Below are 16,220 nucleotides of genomic sequence, written 5' to 3' on the forward strand. Positions count from 1 at the left end.
CAAATCAGTAATTAGGTTTTTTTTTTTTTCCACGTATCAGATCTGCTATAGATTTACATATTATAAACTTATGTTTATCTCTTTAAATTATAAAACTTGTCATAATTGTTATTGATCAACTACTTTCACTTTTAAAATTAGCTAGTACTTCATTCTGTAAGTTTATTTTCTTCAAAAGAAGTAAATGGAGCACACAGAATTACTCAATAGTAATCATCATCATCATAATGACTCCATCCTAAATTAACATCCTGATACAAATACTGTATCACTCTTTACTGGGTTAGTAAAGTTTTAATTATCACTAAACAAATTCACCTTTTTAAAATGAGCAAAGTGTGCACTGCCTATGTGAATAAAACACATTTAACATATCTTAAAATTAAATGTATGTTTTTAAATGAGGTTTTACTGTATTTTGTCTCCTACTCCTTCCGAAACAGTTGAAGGGAATCTGAGTAGCAATCTCTAGAGTACTGTATGAAAATAAGCGCCTAAAGCTAAACCCATCCATCAAGATCAAACACAAAAGGCTGTTTCTGAGCTACTGCCTTCTATCCAAGCTCAAAAATATATGAGAAGGAGAGGAGAGGAAAGACACTTTGAACAAAACTAAACCCTTGGTGAAGGGACAGCAAATAGTCAACTACACAACAAGGTAGTTCATTTGGTATTTACATTGAAACAACAGAAAAGGATTTTCTGTTAATGTTCACACAAAAATTCTATGTCCGATATGAACAGGTTTTGCTCTTGTTGTGAACAGTTACAGGGTGTCTGAACAGTGTCAACTTCAATTTGCTCTAATTCACTAGTACTTCTCTTGACCTTTTTGTCATGACACGTATAAGGCGACAGATCCTCTTCTAGTCTTTATGCTTTTAAGTTGCTTTTTTCACGTTACATAGTACTTTCTGAAGGAGATTTCAGAATATTTTCTGTAATTTTAAATGGGTAAAATTCCCTTTATCATTGTCTTCTATTTTTGGTAAATTAGATTATCTTTAAAATTGCAATAGAACAAACCAAAATATGTCATAATTGGATTTTAAACAGCCTTGCTCTCTTCAATCATCTCCTATCATATATAGGCAGATCTGAAAAGTAGAAGTGAGGTCGTTATATGTTTTTATTTGGTAGAAAAAAGTTCACTCAAGCAAACAGCACAAGAGGGAACACAAGGAAAATACTGTACCAGTAATATGCAGTCTTACAGGTGATTCTTAATGACTTCTCTTGGGTGACTCTTCCAGATTTCTCAAAATTAGTGTTTTCAGTTAACAAGTTGTTTCAGGAATTTGGCTCAAGGTCAAATAATGAAACAAAAAAAGGCTTTTTCAAAGTAAGAAAATGGGCACAAAATTAAAAGAAACTGGGGAGAAGACAAAAAAAGTAAAGTGATACTTAATTTTAGACTGGGGATTGGTAACTGAAAAATTATTTCTTTTTTTCCAATTTTATCATAATAGATGTTGATATTTAAATGAAATTATATACCAATTGAGCTTGTATCTAAATGTAACTTGATAATAAATCCTTTCTTTGAGTTACTACAATCTGCCTTATTATAAGGCTGCACTCTTGAGAAGCAGGAGGGCGAGCATGGAAGAGGAGACATTCCTCAGACAAAAATTAAATTAAGCTTCTAGCAGTAATTACTAAGCAATAAGGAAAAATTAAATAATTATAAAGCATTTAAGTAATGCAGGGAGCTATCTACATCATCATCTTCAGGCTACTTTAGTCAATCAACCACATGCATCTCATCAAAGACCAAAACCAGGAGTTCCAGAAGTCAGAAGGAGTTCCAAAAAGGTAGATGCTTCCTTGACAATGGTACACTGTTACCATTAATATAGAAAGCATTCTATTACAAAATGTGTCACAGTCTTTCCTAAGATTTTCTTTTGCCAGTCTATAATTCCAACTAGTGAATTTCATGATGTAATCAATTCCTAGAGAGTATGGAGAAGGCTGATTTAGTTGGGTAGACTTTTAAAATAAACCAAAACCAAATGTGGCCAGAAATACTGAATGAAATGAACTGTGAAGAAGTCAACTTATACTACAACGTTAAACATTACTGGTACATTCATTCTTTTTTAATACATGCGTACCATACATGCAGCTTGTATACTACACAAAACAAGCATACAGCAGAAATTTGTCATTTAGATATGCTCTACTGGAACAGTCGTCTCCAACAACATAGATATTTTCAAAATGTAAACACATATTGGAAACTGAATACTCTTACTGAAAAGTGCGCTTGACTTTTGTGAAATGGCAAAGTATGTATTCTTGGAGTTGCTAGTCAGCTCTATACCAGCTGCACAAACTCACGGCAGACTGGAACAAGGTGCCCTTTACAGACAATTTTAAGTGATTGAATGAAAGTGCCTCTGGGGTGTAGAGAAATGGTATTGTGATTTATTTTTTTTTAAAGCTTGATTTCTTATGGTAATTAAATAATTTGAGACCATTGTATAGAATCCTAGAATCATTTAGGTTGAAAAAGAGTCTTAAGATCATCAAGTCCGACTGTTAACCTAACACTACCAAGTCCACCACTAAACCATGTCCCTATCAGTTTTTTCTCTATATACCCTTTAAACTACAGCAGATGTTATCGATCATTGTCTACCAAATCTAACAGCACAGATGTTTACTAATAAGTCTCAATAACTTTCAAGAAGAAAAAACAAAAACCCAAAACCCAACACTCAGATAGAAGATTGAGCCCCAACTAATGTTCCAGTTAAGCAAAAGCAAGTTTTTTGCACTTCTCCATTCCTACAGGCAGCAGCCAATCAGCACACTGTAACTCCAAACCCACAAATGCATGTGTTTCTACCAGCTTGTATGGACAAGAAGTAAGAAACCCAAACGAGCTGAAGACACCTCCTCCATTTCAAACATTTAACATAAACACTAACTATGGGGTTAGTTAATCACTAGTCCCATTCTAGACCAACTGATGAAGAAACTTTAAAATCTCAGACACTGTTCAGAAGTCAGGTCTGACTATGCTACAGTTAACTTCCTGCGTGCCCTAGGATGAATTTCATGGAGTGCAAGAAACATACTCCAGGAACAGAAAAAATAAAAAGCCATTATAATGAACTCTGAGGTGGTTTTGTGATCATCAAAAATACTTTAAAATGTTGCAGATTTATGTCCTAAGTTTTGATTGATATATGTTCAGTGTAGTTATACAGAATAAAGGTGTGAAGCTGCAATTAAAAAAATCAAATGTGCAATGCAACCTTATGGTGTTGAGACTGTTTATTGTTATTGAAAAAATAAATTTGAATATTTCTTACCTCAAATGTCCACTCTTCTTCTTTATCTCCATCCAGAAGCATTTTTGTCTCCTTATACACCTTCCCTACTTCCAGTTGCAATGGGGACACATTAAATTCAATTCTTTGCAAGTTAAAGCCAATTCCAACTCCAATAGCCTTTAAGAAGCTCTCCTTTAAGGCCTAAAACATGTAATAAATGTATTTTATTCATACTGGCTGTTTTCACACTGTTTTATAAACATTACTTCTGAGCAGACACTGTAGAGCAAATACCTTTAAGACTTACACTACTGTAAATGTAAAGGTAGACTGATGCAAATATCAAGAGAAAAAGTTATCACTGTTGTTAATACCTAGCCTAATGCTGCAACCAGAGTTACTAAGTGGCACATACAGATATGAACCCTTTACCTTGTTCTGGGTATATGTTTAAAACTAGTCGTAAATCCTTCTAGAAATGTCAGCTGTACTATGGTTCTCAAAGTCATTCTGACATTAAAAAAAAAAATCACTAAAATATAAAACCCATTAAAGTATTATCTCCACATGAACATTACCATAATGAAAATAATAACAAAATATATCAAAAGAGAATGTGCAGGTTATAGCACTTCAGTCTTTAAATAGTAAGAAAAGTATTACCCAGTGTCGATGAAACATATCCAGCTGCATCCATTCATTACTCATAGACTTGATTACACACCACTCTGTTTCAGTAAACTGTCGCTCCATAATGCGAAAGAAATTTGGAATTGAGCTACTACCTATAAATTAGAAAGAGATATTTACAGACATTTTAGTAGCACATTAATTACCTGTTGTTATTGCTCTAGAAAAAACTCTTAAGAAAAAAAGATATGAACCAACTCTGCTCTACAATCTGAATTTATATAGTCTTGTTCAGGATGCAGTATGAAGAAAACTCCACTCCTACACCAGCATTACTGCATTAAAAATGTGAAATAAACATATTGTATATTTTCAGCATTCTCTAAAAAGGAACGTATTTAACCAGTGCTCAGCTACAGAATTAGCATATACAGTGTTTGACATCTGACAGCTTGATCTAGTAACATTTTATAAAGCAGCATACTGTTTGTCAGAATTCATCAAGCTATTCTGCCTCCTGCCCTTGGATGCTGGGATACAAAACACTTTTTTCAGAACATGTAGAAATACAACCTCCCAAATTTATCACATGCATATTAAGCCTTTTGGATTTATTCTGCAAGAAAAATGAGGTAGGGAGATGCCCATAATAACAGTAAGAAAGATAGCAAGGAAAAAAAACCCAAGACACCAAACCTTCAAAATCCTTAGATTAAATGTAAGCCTCTAAAAATAAGCACAGCTGTGTAGCATTGCAGCAGCTCTTCAGGGGCTACACCACTTTTCCCCACTAGTCTAAATATATTTTGCAGAAGACACTACAGACTGTTTGGTTATATTGATCAATGGCATTTCTATAATACACTGGAAGCTATGGACCTCATTACATGTTTGGCTAATCACCCACGGCCTATATCATTAATCAGCATACCATGCAATCTGTCCAATAGGGCTTACAGCTGACTAAACAGACAGTAGCAGAAAGCAATCTATTTTCTTTTGCATGGACAATAAATATCTGAATAGAGACAATTCCACATATTGAGACAAAATTTTTCATAAATTACACAATGGTCTTATTAAAAAGAAAATATTAGACTTATTTAATCCAAAACAGTCTCCTCTCCCAATACCACACTACCTTTAAGAAGCCATCACTAAATAATTATTTAACGAAGATGCAGATTCTAAGCCTAGCTCTGCCACTGATTCTGTGAGTGACTATGGGCAAGGAACTTTCCTTCTCTACACTAACGTTCCCCATCTTAAGCCAGGGTTAAGCATATTAACCCTTCTCTGTAAAGTGGTTGTCTTCTACAAAAAATTCTAAACAGTACATAAAAACAGGTATTGGCAGCAGTAATAATTGATCTGAACGAACTAATGTCACACTTAAAATACACACTCAGGTTTTCTGACGATTTCCAGATCATATTGCCAAGTGTAATCTGACACACACATCACACAAGACATGGCAGCGACACTTCAGAGATGCCCTCAATTTCATTTATAGACTAAAGTGAAGAGAACATCTTAAGACAGAAATTTTGTTGACAGTTGCAGTAGTCAGCTAATGGAATGATCTAAAACAATCTAAGGACAGAACTAACTTGCCTCTCTGGAGAAAATGATGATACTGAAAAATAAAAGCAACCACAATTTCAAGTATGTTCTGATGGATTACCAAAGCAATGAAATATCCATCTACTTAGACAATCCAACTTCCCTAACACAATGAAAAATAACAACAAAAAAAATTGTTCCAATTGAAGAAAGGTTATAGCCTGTCATCCCTGAGTTTATATGGCCCATTTTATGATCAAATAACTGTGTTAACACCTGCTTCAAATAAGCCACATATTTTTTCTTGCTCTTCTTCTCTCAAGTATTTAAAACAACAGTGATGAGGCAACAGCCTGTTCAGGTGATTCAAATTACAAAACATTCAAGAATGTCCTGGTGTACCCTTTCTCTTCCATTACCTTCAGAGTTCTCTCACTTTCAAAAACCCAGGGCTATCCACACTACCAGAGAAGGCTATCCAAGACTATCCACAATACAGTACCTTCAGCACCTAGAGGTGTATAATGCCTCCTGTGTTGTCACCATCCAAACCTTATCGCATGTGGTGAGTACACTCGATAATTAAACTGTTTAGCATACCAAGGGTATATCAAACCCATATGCTACTGCCTTTTCACTCCTTACCCCTTTTTTGTCCTAGGTTTCTTCAATTGTTCAGCTATCCTTCGTGATGCTTATGTTCAGACTTACACAGTACTTTCCCCTCCACTCGTCATCCGTCATGTCCCTCCTCTGAAAAGCTCAGGCACCGCTTCCTCCTGAACTGCCCTCCCATCCCATTTCCTTCCTAATACAGTACAGTTGCTTTGCTCTGAGGAATGGATCAGACTAGAGGAGCCAGGACTACTCTCCACAAATTACTAGCAGTACCATAGCCTGCCTAGTCCATTTCCCCATAATTGCCTCAATATCAGAGAAAGGAAGATTCACAGAATCATGGAAAAATTTAGGTTGGAGAGGACCTTTGGAGACCACCTGGTCCAATCTTCTGTTGAAAACAGAGCTCTATGTTAGGTTACCCAGGGCACTGTCAACAGAGTCTTTCATCCCTTCTCCAGGCAACTTATTCCAGTGTTTTACTGTTCTCATGGTGAGGAATTGTTCTACTGAGACAGAATTCCCCCTGAAGCAACATGAGTTTGTTGCCTCTTGCTCTGTTCCGGAGCAACCTCATGAAGACAGCTACCTATGTCTTCTCGACAGCTACCTTTCAGGTAGACTGGGATTAGATTCCCCTCCTCAGAAATTTTCTCCTCTTCAGGTTCCACAAACCCAGCTCCATCAACACAGGTCGAGTTCCCCAACCTCTAATCACCTTGGTGGCCTTTCACTAATCCCTCTTCAATGTTCCCATGTCTCTCATGGCCTGGGGGATGAGAAGCGAACAAAATTAGAAGCAGCAGAAAGTTTTCTTTTAGATGCTACCCTTTCTGCTTTTATTCTGGGAACAAAAGCCTCAAGCGTACTTGTCACAATTTACAAAAACTTTCTTTGAAAGAATGGGAATAACTCCCATACAGCATTTATTCAGTTGGTTTTAAATTTGCATTTCTAAATTACCTCTCATTTGCCAACTTATTTCAGAAATAAACTCTTTTATCAATAATTATACAAACACTTGGATTTACTTCTGTGACCATTTCAATTCATTAATAATCCAAGTTCTAGATTACAAAATAATTACATTTCATTAAAAATATACCAAAGAACTTTCATGACAAATTATTTCATTTTGCATACTTTAGAGCTAACAGCTATTTTGGATACAATTTTGGATTACACACAGTATAGTCTACAGACGATCATCTGAGGCACAGGGAGAGACAGGGTACCAGGGCCTTCACTGAACAACTGAGCTTCCTATTCTGATGATAACTTTCTAAGACCTTCCTGAGTATTTTTCCTCCTGTGTTTATTGCCTGTATTTTTCTCTCAGAGAAGTTTAGGAAAAGTGCTAAACATTTTTGGTAATCTCAAAGCCTACTCAAACTTAAGAGAAGAAAGAAAAAATGTGCCTCAATGTTTTAATGATCTTCATGAAGCCACAGTATTTTCTACAAGGGAAATACAAAGACCATGTAACAGAATACAAAAGAAACTAGAACGCAAGTTGGAACTCTGATAGGAAATAAAGGCAAGACAAAGAAGTATTTGTAAGGGTTATCAACCAGACAAATTAATCTTAAAAGTACTTTTAAAAGTTTCAGAGGATCTTCCCCAAGACTTAAAGTATTCACTGCAAAAATGATATAACATGATAAATATTTGCATAAACATAGTTAGGTTTTGGCTTTACCTTCAGACTTTTGTTAACCAAAAATGTGAACTCAGTATCTGCACTTCACTGTGCAGTGGTTTCTTCTTCTCTACAAGACAATACCAATTTTCTAAGAGAAATTTGGCTGCAGTGTGGAGTTCTGGTACATAAATGCTCTAAAATCCTTAATGCATGCAAACTTTAGTATTTTTCTAAGAGCAAGTTCTAAGAAAATTCTCTAAATAGATCTATGAACTGGAGAAGCATAATAAAAATGAACTGACAGTAAAAACTTGAAAAACAGATTCTCTGAAAGAACAAATGCTTTTATTGTCATGCACATGTATAATACAAATACTTCCAGAAATACTTCATCTTTACGTTTTCAATGATTAATGATAAGGCCAGACACTCACTGAAACTTATGTAATTGTACTCATGTTTCTTATTTAACTTACAGCAGTAAAGAAGAGAGATTCCTTTAAGATATGCCTATGCAGGTTGTAGAAAACTGTTCATATGATCTGTCCGTGCTTCTAAACATCCATGCATAAACAAGACCCAGAGCAGACGCCATACAGCTGCGTTCACACAGTACTGAGCCCTTGCTCATACAATCCAGCACTCTCTTCCCAGTGCTCAGGGTTATTCAGAAAACCACTTAAGCGTTGAGCGAAAAAATTATGTGGGTATACAACTATGTGGAAAAATTTAATTGAAATGCTCAAACTGCATTTCAAATATTCCTTCTTGTAAGCCATATTTACAGCTTCTGAAGAATCGGAATTTAGATTCTGATTTCAATAAATCCCATATACTTACAGTAATCTTGTCCACGTCAGTGGCAAAGTGATTCCTGTAACACAAAATGTGTGCACTTCAGAAAAAATATTTGTGTAAATTACTTATTTAAATTGGTGAGCATCAGGATATTGCACAACATTTATCTGATTGGTCAAACATCTGACTAGGCGGAGGTTGATCACTGAAATGAAATAAATTCAATTTTGTGATTTTTAGGAATACATAAGAGAGATAAGACATGTTTTCATATGAGATTTCAAAAATAAATGGAGCTGGAAGCAGCAAAAATCAGGAAGCTTGTTCCACAGATGGCTTACGATCAATGGGAAAAGATACCTACCCCCTTTAACTATTAAAACTCTGAAAAAACACTCACTCACCTTTTGTTGGTTTGCTTTAAGAGAAGAAAAATTGTGATGGGAGCAGATCTATGAAAATACTGGATAAAAGGTTTCAAAAAAATAAATGAGAAAAATGCTGATTTAGATTCTATAGGGAATTGAGAGAGTGCATTTCAGCAGACAGAAAAACTGAGCTAGTGGCACAAAAGTTATTAACATCACAAGGGAATGGGAGGATAGGGATGAGATTTTTGAATTAAGCATGAAACCAAACTTGCCTGAGTTGAGGGGATTAATAAAAATAAGCTTCATTGTGACTGAGAGTTTTCTTGCTTTGAAATTTATTGTATTGATTACTGTAAATTAAGTATTCTGTCAAAAATCTAACAACATGTCTTTTCACAATTACCCCTATTAATACCTAAAAATAAGATTTTTATTTAGCATAGAAGCCTAATCATGAAATTGTTATTAATAAAGGCAGTTTTTCTTTTCAGAAATGCATATATCTGTTCAGTCATCAACCAAATAATTTCACTATAAACCTTATGAAAATCTGAGTTAACAGCTAGAAATTTTGAATGTGGCAATCCTGGCAATGTAAACTTCAAAACTATTTCCAATGCTTTCTATAGATACTTCTTACTTGCCTATGCCACTTAATTTCCTAATTTACAGTTAACATATTGTTCAAAATTTACATAGCTTCTTTTCAAGAGAAACTGGGAAACAAACTTTAATTCTTTTCAATACTGAGCAGAATTATATTGCCCTTTCTCTCTCATTTGAAAATACATTTTCATTTGTACATGTTTTTATAGTTCACTCCTTTTCTCCTCTTTACACAAACTGTTGTGCATTCTTTTTGGATTTGTTCATAATAGCTAATATTCTGAAAGCATTTCTCTAGTTTACTGTAAACTCCTCACTTAAAAAAATTCTGTTACAGAGTATGACATCCTCTAAATACTGGAAGCAGTTTTTGTTTTTACATTGGATCATCTTGCTGAAAAGCAAGAGAGTCAACTAGAAAACTCTAACAAATTTAACCAAAACATACTACAACTTCTTTTCATAATAATTCACTGACAACAATTTGTCCCAGTATGATTGCCAGTATGTTCATTTGCATTAGAACAAAATTGACTGGGAGATTTAGCTATTCAATGGCTTAACTTTAAAAATCTTTTTTCCCTGGAATATATAGAGCTCTGACTCCTTCCCATAAAATTCATAAACTTGCTTCTTAGGGAATGGTAGCCAACACAGGAAAGGCATCTAGCAAATCTCTGACCAGTTCCTCCAGTTGGTGTTTAAAATACTTTGATATTCATAAGAGAAGCTACAGGTTTTATCCCTGAGACCAAGATATATTTTCATTGATTTTTCCTTAATCGACAAACACTTAAGCCTCACATCCCTATCACATCATAATGCAGATGTGAAATTATAGTAGTTCACAGAAAAAATTAAATGTAAAATTAACATAGTTGTGAAGGCAATCAATTTCTTACATATATACAGCGATTTCCCTGCTAATAAACTTTAAAGCACTTTAGATCCTTAAAAATATAATCTGAATAATCTTTCAAAAATTGTCTTTTATGCATTAAAAAAAAAAATCTAAACCAAAAGTTTAGATTCATTAAATTAAAAATATACAACACCCCAAAAATTTCAGGAAGAGTGAGAACAAATAGTGAGATACTGGAAAAGAGTCCAATATACCTGTAAACATGCTCTACACAGGTAAGTGTGCACATTCATGTGTGTGCATATGTGTGTGCATTTTGGATTTTTTGCACAAACTATTTACATTGAAATATATAATGCCATCTTTTCCACTGCAATGACAACGGGGTATTTTATTAATTTTTTTTGTAAAGACTAGGCCAAAAATCTGCTTTGCATTTTCCCTGTAAAACAGCAAAACCTCAGACCAGATATAAAAGACTGATTTTAAAGATGTAGGAGTGAAGAATAAGAAAACATACTACATTCCCTAATCCTATTGGAGAAAATGCTTTAGAAATAGTAGAAAAATACAGGGTAATTCTTCACCATTTTTCTACCTGATAAAAAAAGTCAAGCAAGCTGCATTCATAGGAAGATAAAAGACAATCAGAATTAAGACACATGTAATTTATGATGCAATTAATAGTGAAGATTACTATCCATAGAGCTAATACAGAAATCTTCATACTGGTGTGCTGTTTACATTGTTGCAAACATCAGGTCGATGATAAATCATCTTTGGTGATACAATGCACAGTAGTAATTGTCCAGTTGTACCTGAGTTATTAAAACCATGACATGCCTTCTCAAAAATAGTGAGAAGAGTAGATAACTTTCTACCAGTTTTACAGTCTTCAAATTGTTTTGGTCAGATACAAATTAACTAGCTTTTACTGTAGTCTATATCCAAAACTATGGAAATGGAAAGCTAAAAGCTACTACTGCCAGCTCATTGATCAACTAATCCCCTGAAAAACAAAACAAAACAAAACAACCAAACCAAACCCCAGAATGCTAACAGACTCCTGACTGCCTTGAACTGTATAAAAGAAACAGGTCAGTGATCAAGAACTCATATCTAATCAATACTAATGTCCTTTCAGATGGTAAATGGGCAAAGTGACAATGTGAAACGTACTACCTAGCAAAATGAGACACAAGTATGAACTGATCAATCTACTTATTAATGTGAAACACAGGCTAGCTATAAATTCTGCAACTAACAAACTGTATAGGATGAATACATTTTGAGTCCTGGACTCTTGGGCTGACAATCCTTTTGGTGCAGGACACGAGCTATATTTGAACATGTTTTAATATCTCTAAAGAAAACCAAAGTACACTGATACAGAGAAAACATTTCTTCTGCAACAGATGCCCAAGGCCTAATTGTTTATTAATACCAACTAATCCTTGTACAGATGTTTAGAAACTGACAACCCAAGACAAATAATTAGCTAGATAAATGACTAACTTAGAAGAACCAGATAGAAAATTAACAAAGCATGTTTTTCAAATCTATTAGCTCACACAGCTTTACTGTGAATTGTAAATTGTATTTGCATTCTGTCACCTCTCCGCTTGCTGCCAGTATACCGAAATTCTCCCAGTGATATATGTTAAACATCCATTCTTGTAACTACTGATGACATGCTTTATCTTGGCCTTAGAGAAGCAGCACTAACTTTAAGATGTGAGAAAATTTGAGGTTGCCCCCTTTGAATTACTCAGCATTTCCCAGATTGTAAAAATGGAAAAGCCATAAAGAGACCGACATAATTTGATGACATTTGGCATTTTCTCTGCAGTTAGGATTGTTAAGTCTTTGAAACCTTAGCAGTTTCTCTAATATTGCAATTGCATCACTGTGATTGGGTCTAACAGCAGTGATGAATATTTAAGCAAGGTGCCCTGATAGTCATTGTTAACCAAAAGCAAGTAAAGAATCATAATGAATTAGATCTCTACCTCCAAAACAGCACTGGAGAAATAGCAATTTTGACACAGGTATGGCTTAGATTAAAAAAAAAAACAAAAACAAACAACCCAGAAGAAAAGTCACAAGCTATTAACTGGATACCTCCCATCTGATCAATTTACAGGCATGTAGTGTATGGTCTGCAACAGATAGCTGCATTTTGTCATTTGTTCTGAAAATGCAAAAAAATGCCAGATCACCTCATATTTTGTTCAGACTCCACCATACTTTTACATGTTCATTGCATGCCAAACATTTAACTGTAATGTATACTTGCCATTGAAGAGCCTATTGACATAACCACACCTGAATGCAAGTGCATGGTTTTAGCCTGCTTCTGAGTAGATAAAAGTATTTAAAATACATGGGGTCTTAATCACTAAGATGATTCAGGAATCCCAAATTCTTTTAATGAAATGAAATTGCTTATAACTAAACAGTAATAGCAAAAAAGATAATGAGCAGTAACGAAATAAGAAACCCTTTCTTAACTTGTCCGTGTCAATGGTTATACCTTTTACTTGCTTAAGCTCTTTCCAAGAGGTTGTATGACCACAGCTAGCAGAGCTGTAGGTAGTCACAGTATTTCAGCAGAAAGGTAAATTACCCCATGAAAATGTCATTTTAATCAGTTTTCCAGTATAGAACATATCAAACAGTTAAAGCAATCATTTTTGTCAGAACAGCAGGAACTCTACTTCCTTTCAACACTCATGAGGTTATGATGCATCACACTAAAAATAAACACAAAATCCCAAAATCTAAATAAACACAAAAATAGACTTTCTTTTATAAAACCATTATGGTTGTGAGAACACAACTGTAGATGTAAAAAAAAGTCAAACATGCTCAGATCTCTTTAAAGGTAAAAGACATTTAGGAACATAACATTTTAATGGAACTAGATCTTCTTCTGTTGCTCTTTAAAAAGACAATAAAAGCCTCAAGATGTTGCTAGTGCAAAAGCACCCACATATCAGGTATGTGCCTGACCATCTATAGCCTTACACTACAGTAATACTACCAAGCCACCAGATGTCTTAAACATTTTATTACATTTTGTGAAATAATGCACTAGAGGGCCTTTCTACACATACAGAAAGATTATATTGACTGAAACATCTGAAAACTAATCCTTCACTTAAAAATAAATATTTTAAAGAAAAATAACCACTTAATACCATCTACTTCCAGATGGTATTTGTCCCAGAAAACAGACAAACAAAAACCCACTGCTACGAGGATGACCACCCAATGTCAAAACTGGATCACTTCGTACCTCCAGCGAACAGAAATCAGATTAATTCTCACACTATACAATATACAACATGTGTGTGTACATATATATGTACATGCATATTCATATATATGTATACAAAAAAGTATATCTATGTATGTATATACACAAACACACTGGTATGCATGTATGCATGTGCATATATATATACACACGTATATATGGTGCTGCTGGAGATACACAGACGGAAATTCAAGTGCAAGGTGGATGACAAGAAGTTCCATTTTTGCATTGAATCAGATATACTACAAAACAACATTATCCACATTGTATTGCTAATGGTTCCTACTGAACCATAAAAGTATTGAGATAATAGTAGCAGGAAAGGGTAGGTACTTTAGGGAAAATGTGATTATAGGGAAAGTATTCCCATCTCTAAGAAACTAGTACCACTGCAGAACCTGGGAGTGCATTGGGATCTGCTTGGTACTTGGTATATAAATGTTATGTTGGACAAAAGAGGGGGAGGAAAAGCCAATTCTCAGTACTAAGTCATCTTCACCTTCCACATAAATTTGACTACATGATTCACACTTCCTAACACCTCCTTGATTTGACTAATGCAGTTTTCCCTCCCTGCCCCGGAAGCTCTGCGACCTTAGAAAGCACAAGCTGATTCAGACTGAACTGCTTTCTCTGAAAGAGTCTGATGAGATCTCTCTCTTCTAAATTCAGTGTTTGGTGTGGAACTGGTCTTCAATATTGAGACACATGCACTCTGGGACTATGTCCTTTCACATCATGACATCCTACCGCAGGTAATCAAGCCGCTGAACATCAGAGTCCTTTGCAATGGCAAAAGTCAGGACACTGCACAGAGCCTGCCCCAGAACATGAATCTCACAGCCATATCCAGTAAAAACATCCCTTATCATTTTCACCCTTAAAACATCCCCATTCCTCTGTATACACCTTCCTTCCCTCTTTTCCCCCTTCAAAATGAAGTCCAAAAAACCCCACAAGATGACAGAAGAAGTATTAGTGTTTTAAATTCGAGAATCAATCTCTCCTATGTAACAGTGAAAGTAACTATGTAAGAACGTGCTTTAAAAAAAACCTTTTAAAGCCATTTGCTTGGCTCGCCAGCAGCTGAAAGACTTTGGCCCACTTGGCAGCTAAAACCCAGCATGTTTTGTTTGGTCTTCCCACAGAGAAAAGATAATAGTCAGCTAGTCATTCAGCATGTTGTCCCCCTGCATCCTTCCCTGCTATTAACACAAAAATCAACTTCTGCATAGCTCCAGACCAGGCACCGCAGGAGCTGTCTTTTATCCAGCCAACAGACTATATAAGAAAAGATGCAAGAGAAAGATAAATGTTTTGCAACGTGGCAAAAACAGAGCACAGCCCACAACTGAAAAAACCTCAATGGTCCATTCACCTTTATCAGTTATATCTACTCTTGCAGATACTATCTCCAAGTGTTTGCTATGTTTTTATTAAATTGTTTTTTGCTAGGAAAAAGATCTACATATTTAGTACAAACCTCAACAATTCTGATGGACAGAAAAACTATACCGAGCAAGTACAATTTTTTAATGCACTACAAGATTGAACTTTCCATCAAAATGCAACACATCATGTAACACAGGCATGAATGCCTAGAACTTACAGCACCAATCCAATATAAGGCAAGAAAACAGCTACCTGCAGAAGTAGCAGAAGTCTCCTGGTCCTAAACTTTCCTGAAAACCTGACATGACAGCAGCAACCTGTCACCTTTAGTGAGGAAATATAAAAATATTTGCCTTGTCAAAAATCAGAATTTCTCTTAGAAAGCAAATACATCAGGGACATCCAGCTGAGGCTATATTTTTTTACAGTTACTGAGGGGAGATGTTAAATATTTAAGATGCTTTTCTACCATGTCATAAGTCAGCTTAAAAATCTGTAGATCTGTCTCTAAAACATTGTCTCCCAACCTTGAAACTAATAAGAGCTCTGAACTGTAATTCTTGCACAGGCAACATCCAAACAAGCTTCTGACAACATGAATAAAGACAGCTTCTATTTTCCAACTCTTGCAACAAATATATGTGAGCTGAAGCTATTGGAAATGGGCAGTGTTAGTAAGAAACTCTTTGAAAAACAAATTCTTAATACCTACATAATAATTACTTAAACTTGGCCTTCCTTTCACATCTTTCTACCAGACTTCCTTAATTTAGAAAGCCAAAGGTAACTGTCATTAGGGTGGGCTGAGAAGTATTTTTAGTTCTGTTAAAAAAAGTAAAAATCCAATTCTCTTTAGCCCCTCATTTTGAATGTAAAACTTAATTTCCCAAAAGACCAGTCAAGGAATAAATTTTGATTATTGTAAATTCAGTGTGCAGAAGGATTTCAGAGAAAAAAAACACACACCAAAAACCAAAACCAGACAAACATTCTCATAGTTCCTCTTTGTTCTACCTCTTATTTTTACTAAAAGCTCCTGGTTTAAGTTTTTTCCTTTCTTAATTGTTAATCTATCCCTCATTTTAAGCATATCTATTCTCTACAAGTTCATTTTTACTGTTCTGCATTTTGCTAT

At 35.0% G+C, this 16,220-nt stretch overlaps 1 protein-coding gene across 5 annotated transcripts in view; it reads right to left on the reverse strand.

Annotated features, from left to right (window-relative positions):
* Positions 1 to 16,220, reverse strand: part of AASDHPPT (aminoadipate-semialdehyde dehydrogenase-phosphopantetheinyl transferase) — a 43,017-nt gene that overhangs the window by 19,033 nt on the left and 7,764 nt on the right. For all 5 annotated transcript variants that reach the window (XM_074816171.1, XM_074816170.1, XM_074816168.1 and 2 more), the window contains exons 3-4: positions 3,948 to 4,069; positions 3,324 to 3,485 (exon numbers count right to left, since the gene is read on the reverse strand). In XM_074816171.1, the coding sequence (XP_074672272.1) occupies positions 3,324 to 3,485; positions 3,948 to 4,069 (284 nt within the window). The remainder of the gene's footprint in view (positions 1 to 3,323; positions 3,486 to 3,947; positions 4,070 to 16,220) is intronic.

This window comes from Strix aluco, chromosome 2 (assembly GCF_031877795.1).
Source record: "Strix aluco isolate bStrAlu1 chromosome 2, bStrAlu1.hap1, whole genome shotgun sequence".
NCBI lineage: Eukaryota > Metazoa > Chordata > Aves > Strigiformes > Strigidae > Strix > Strix aluco.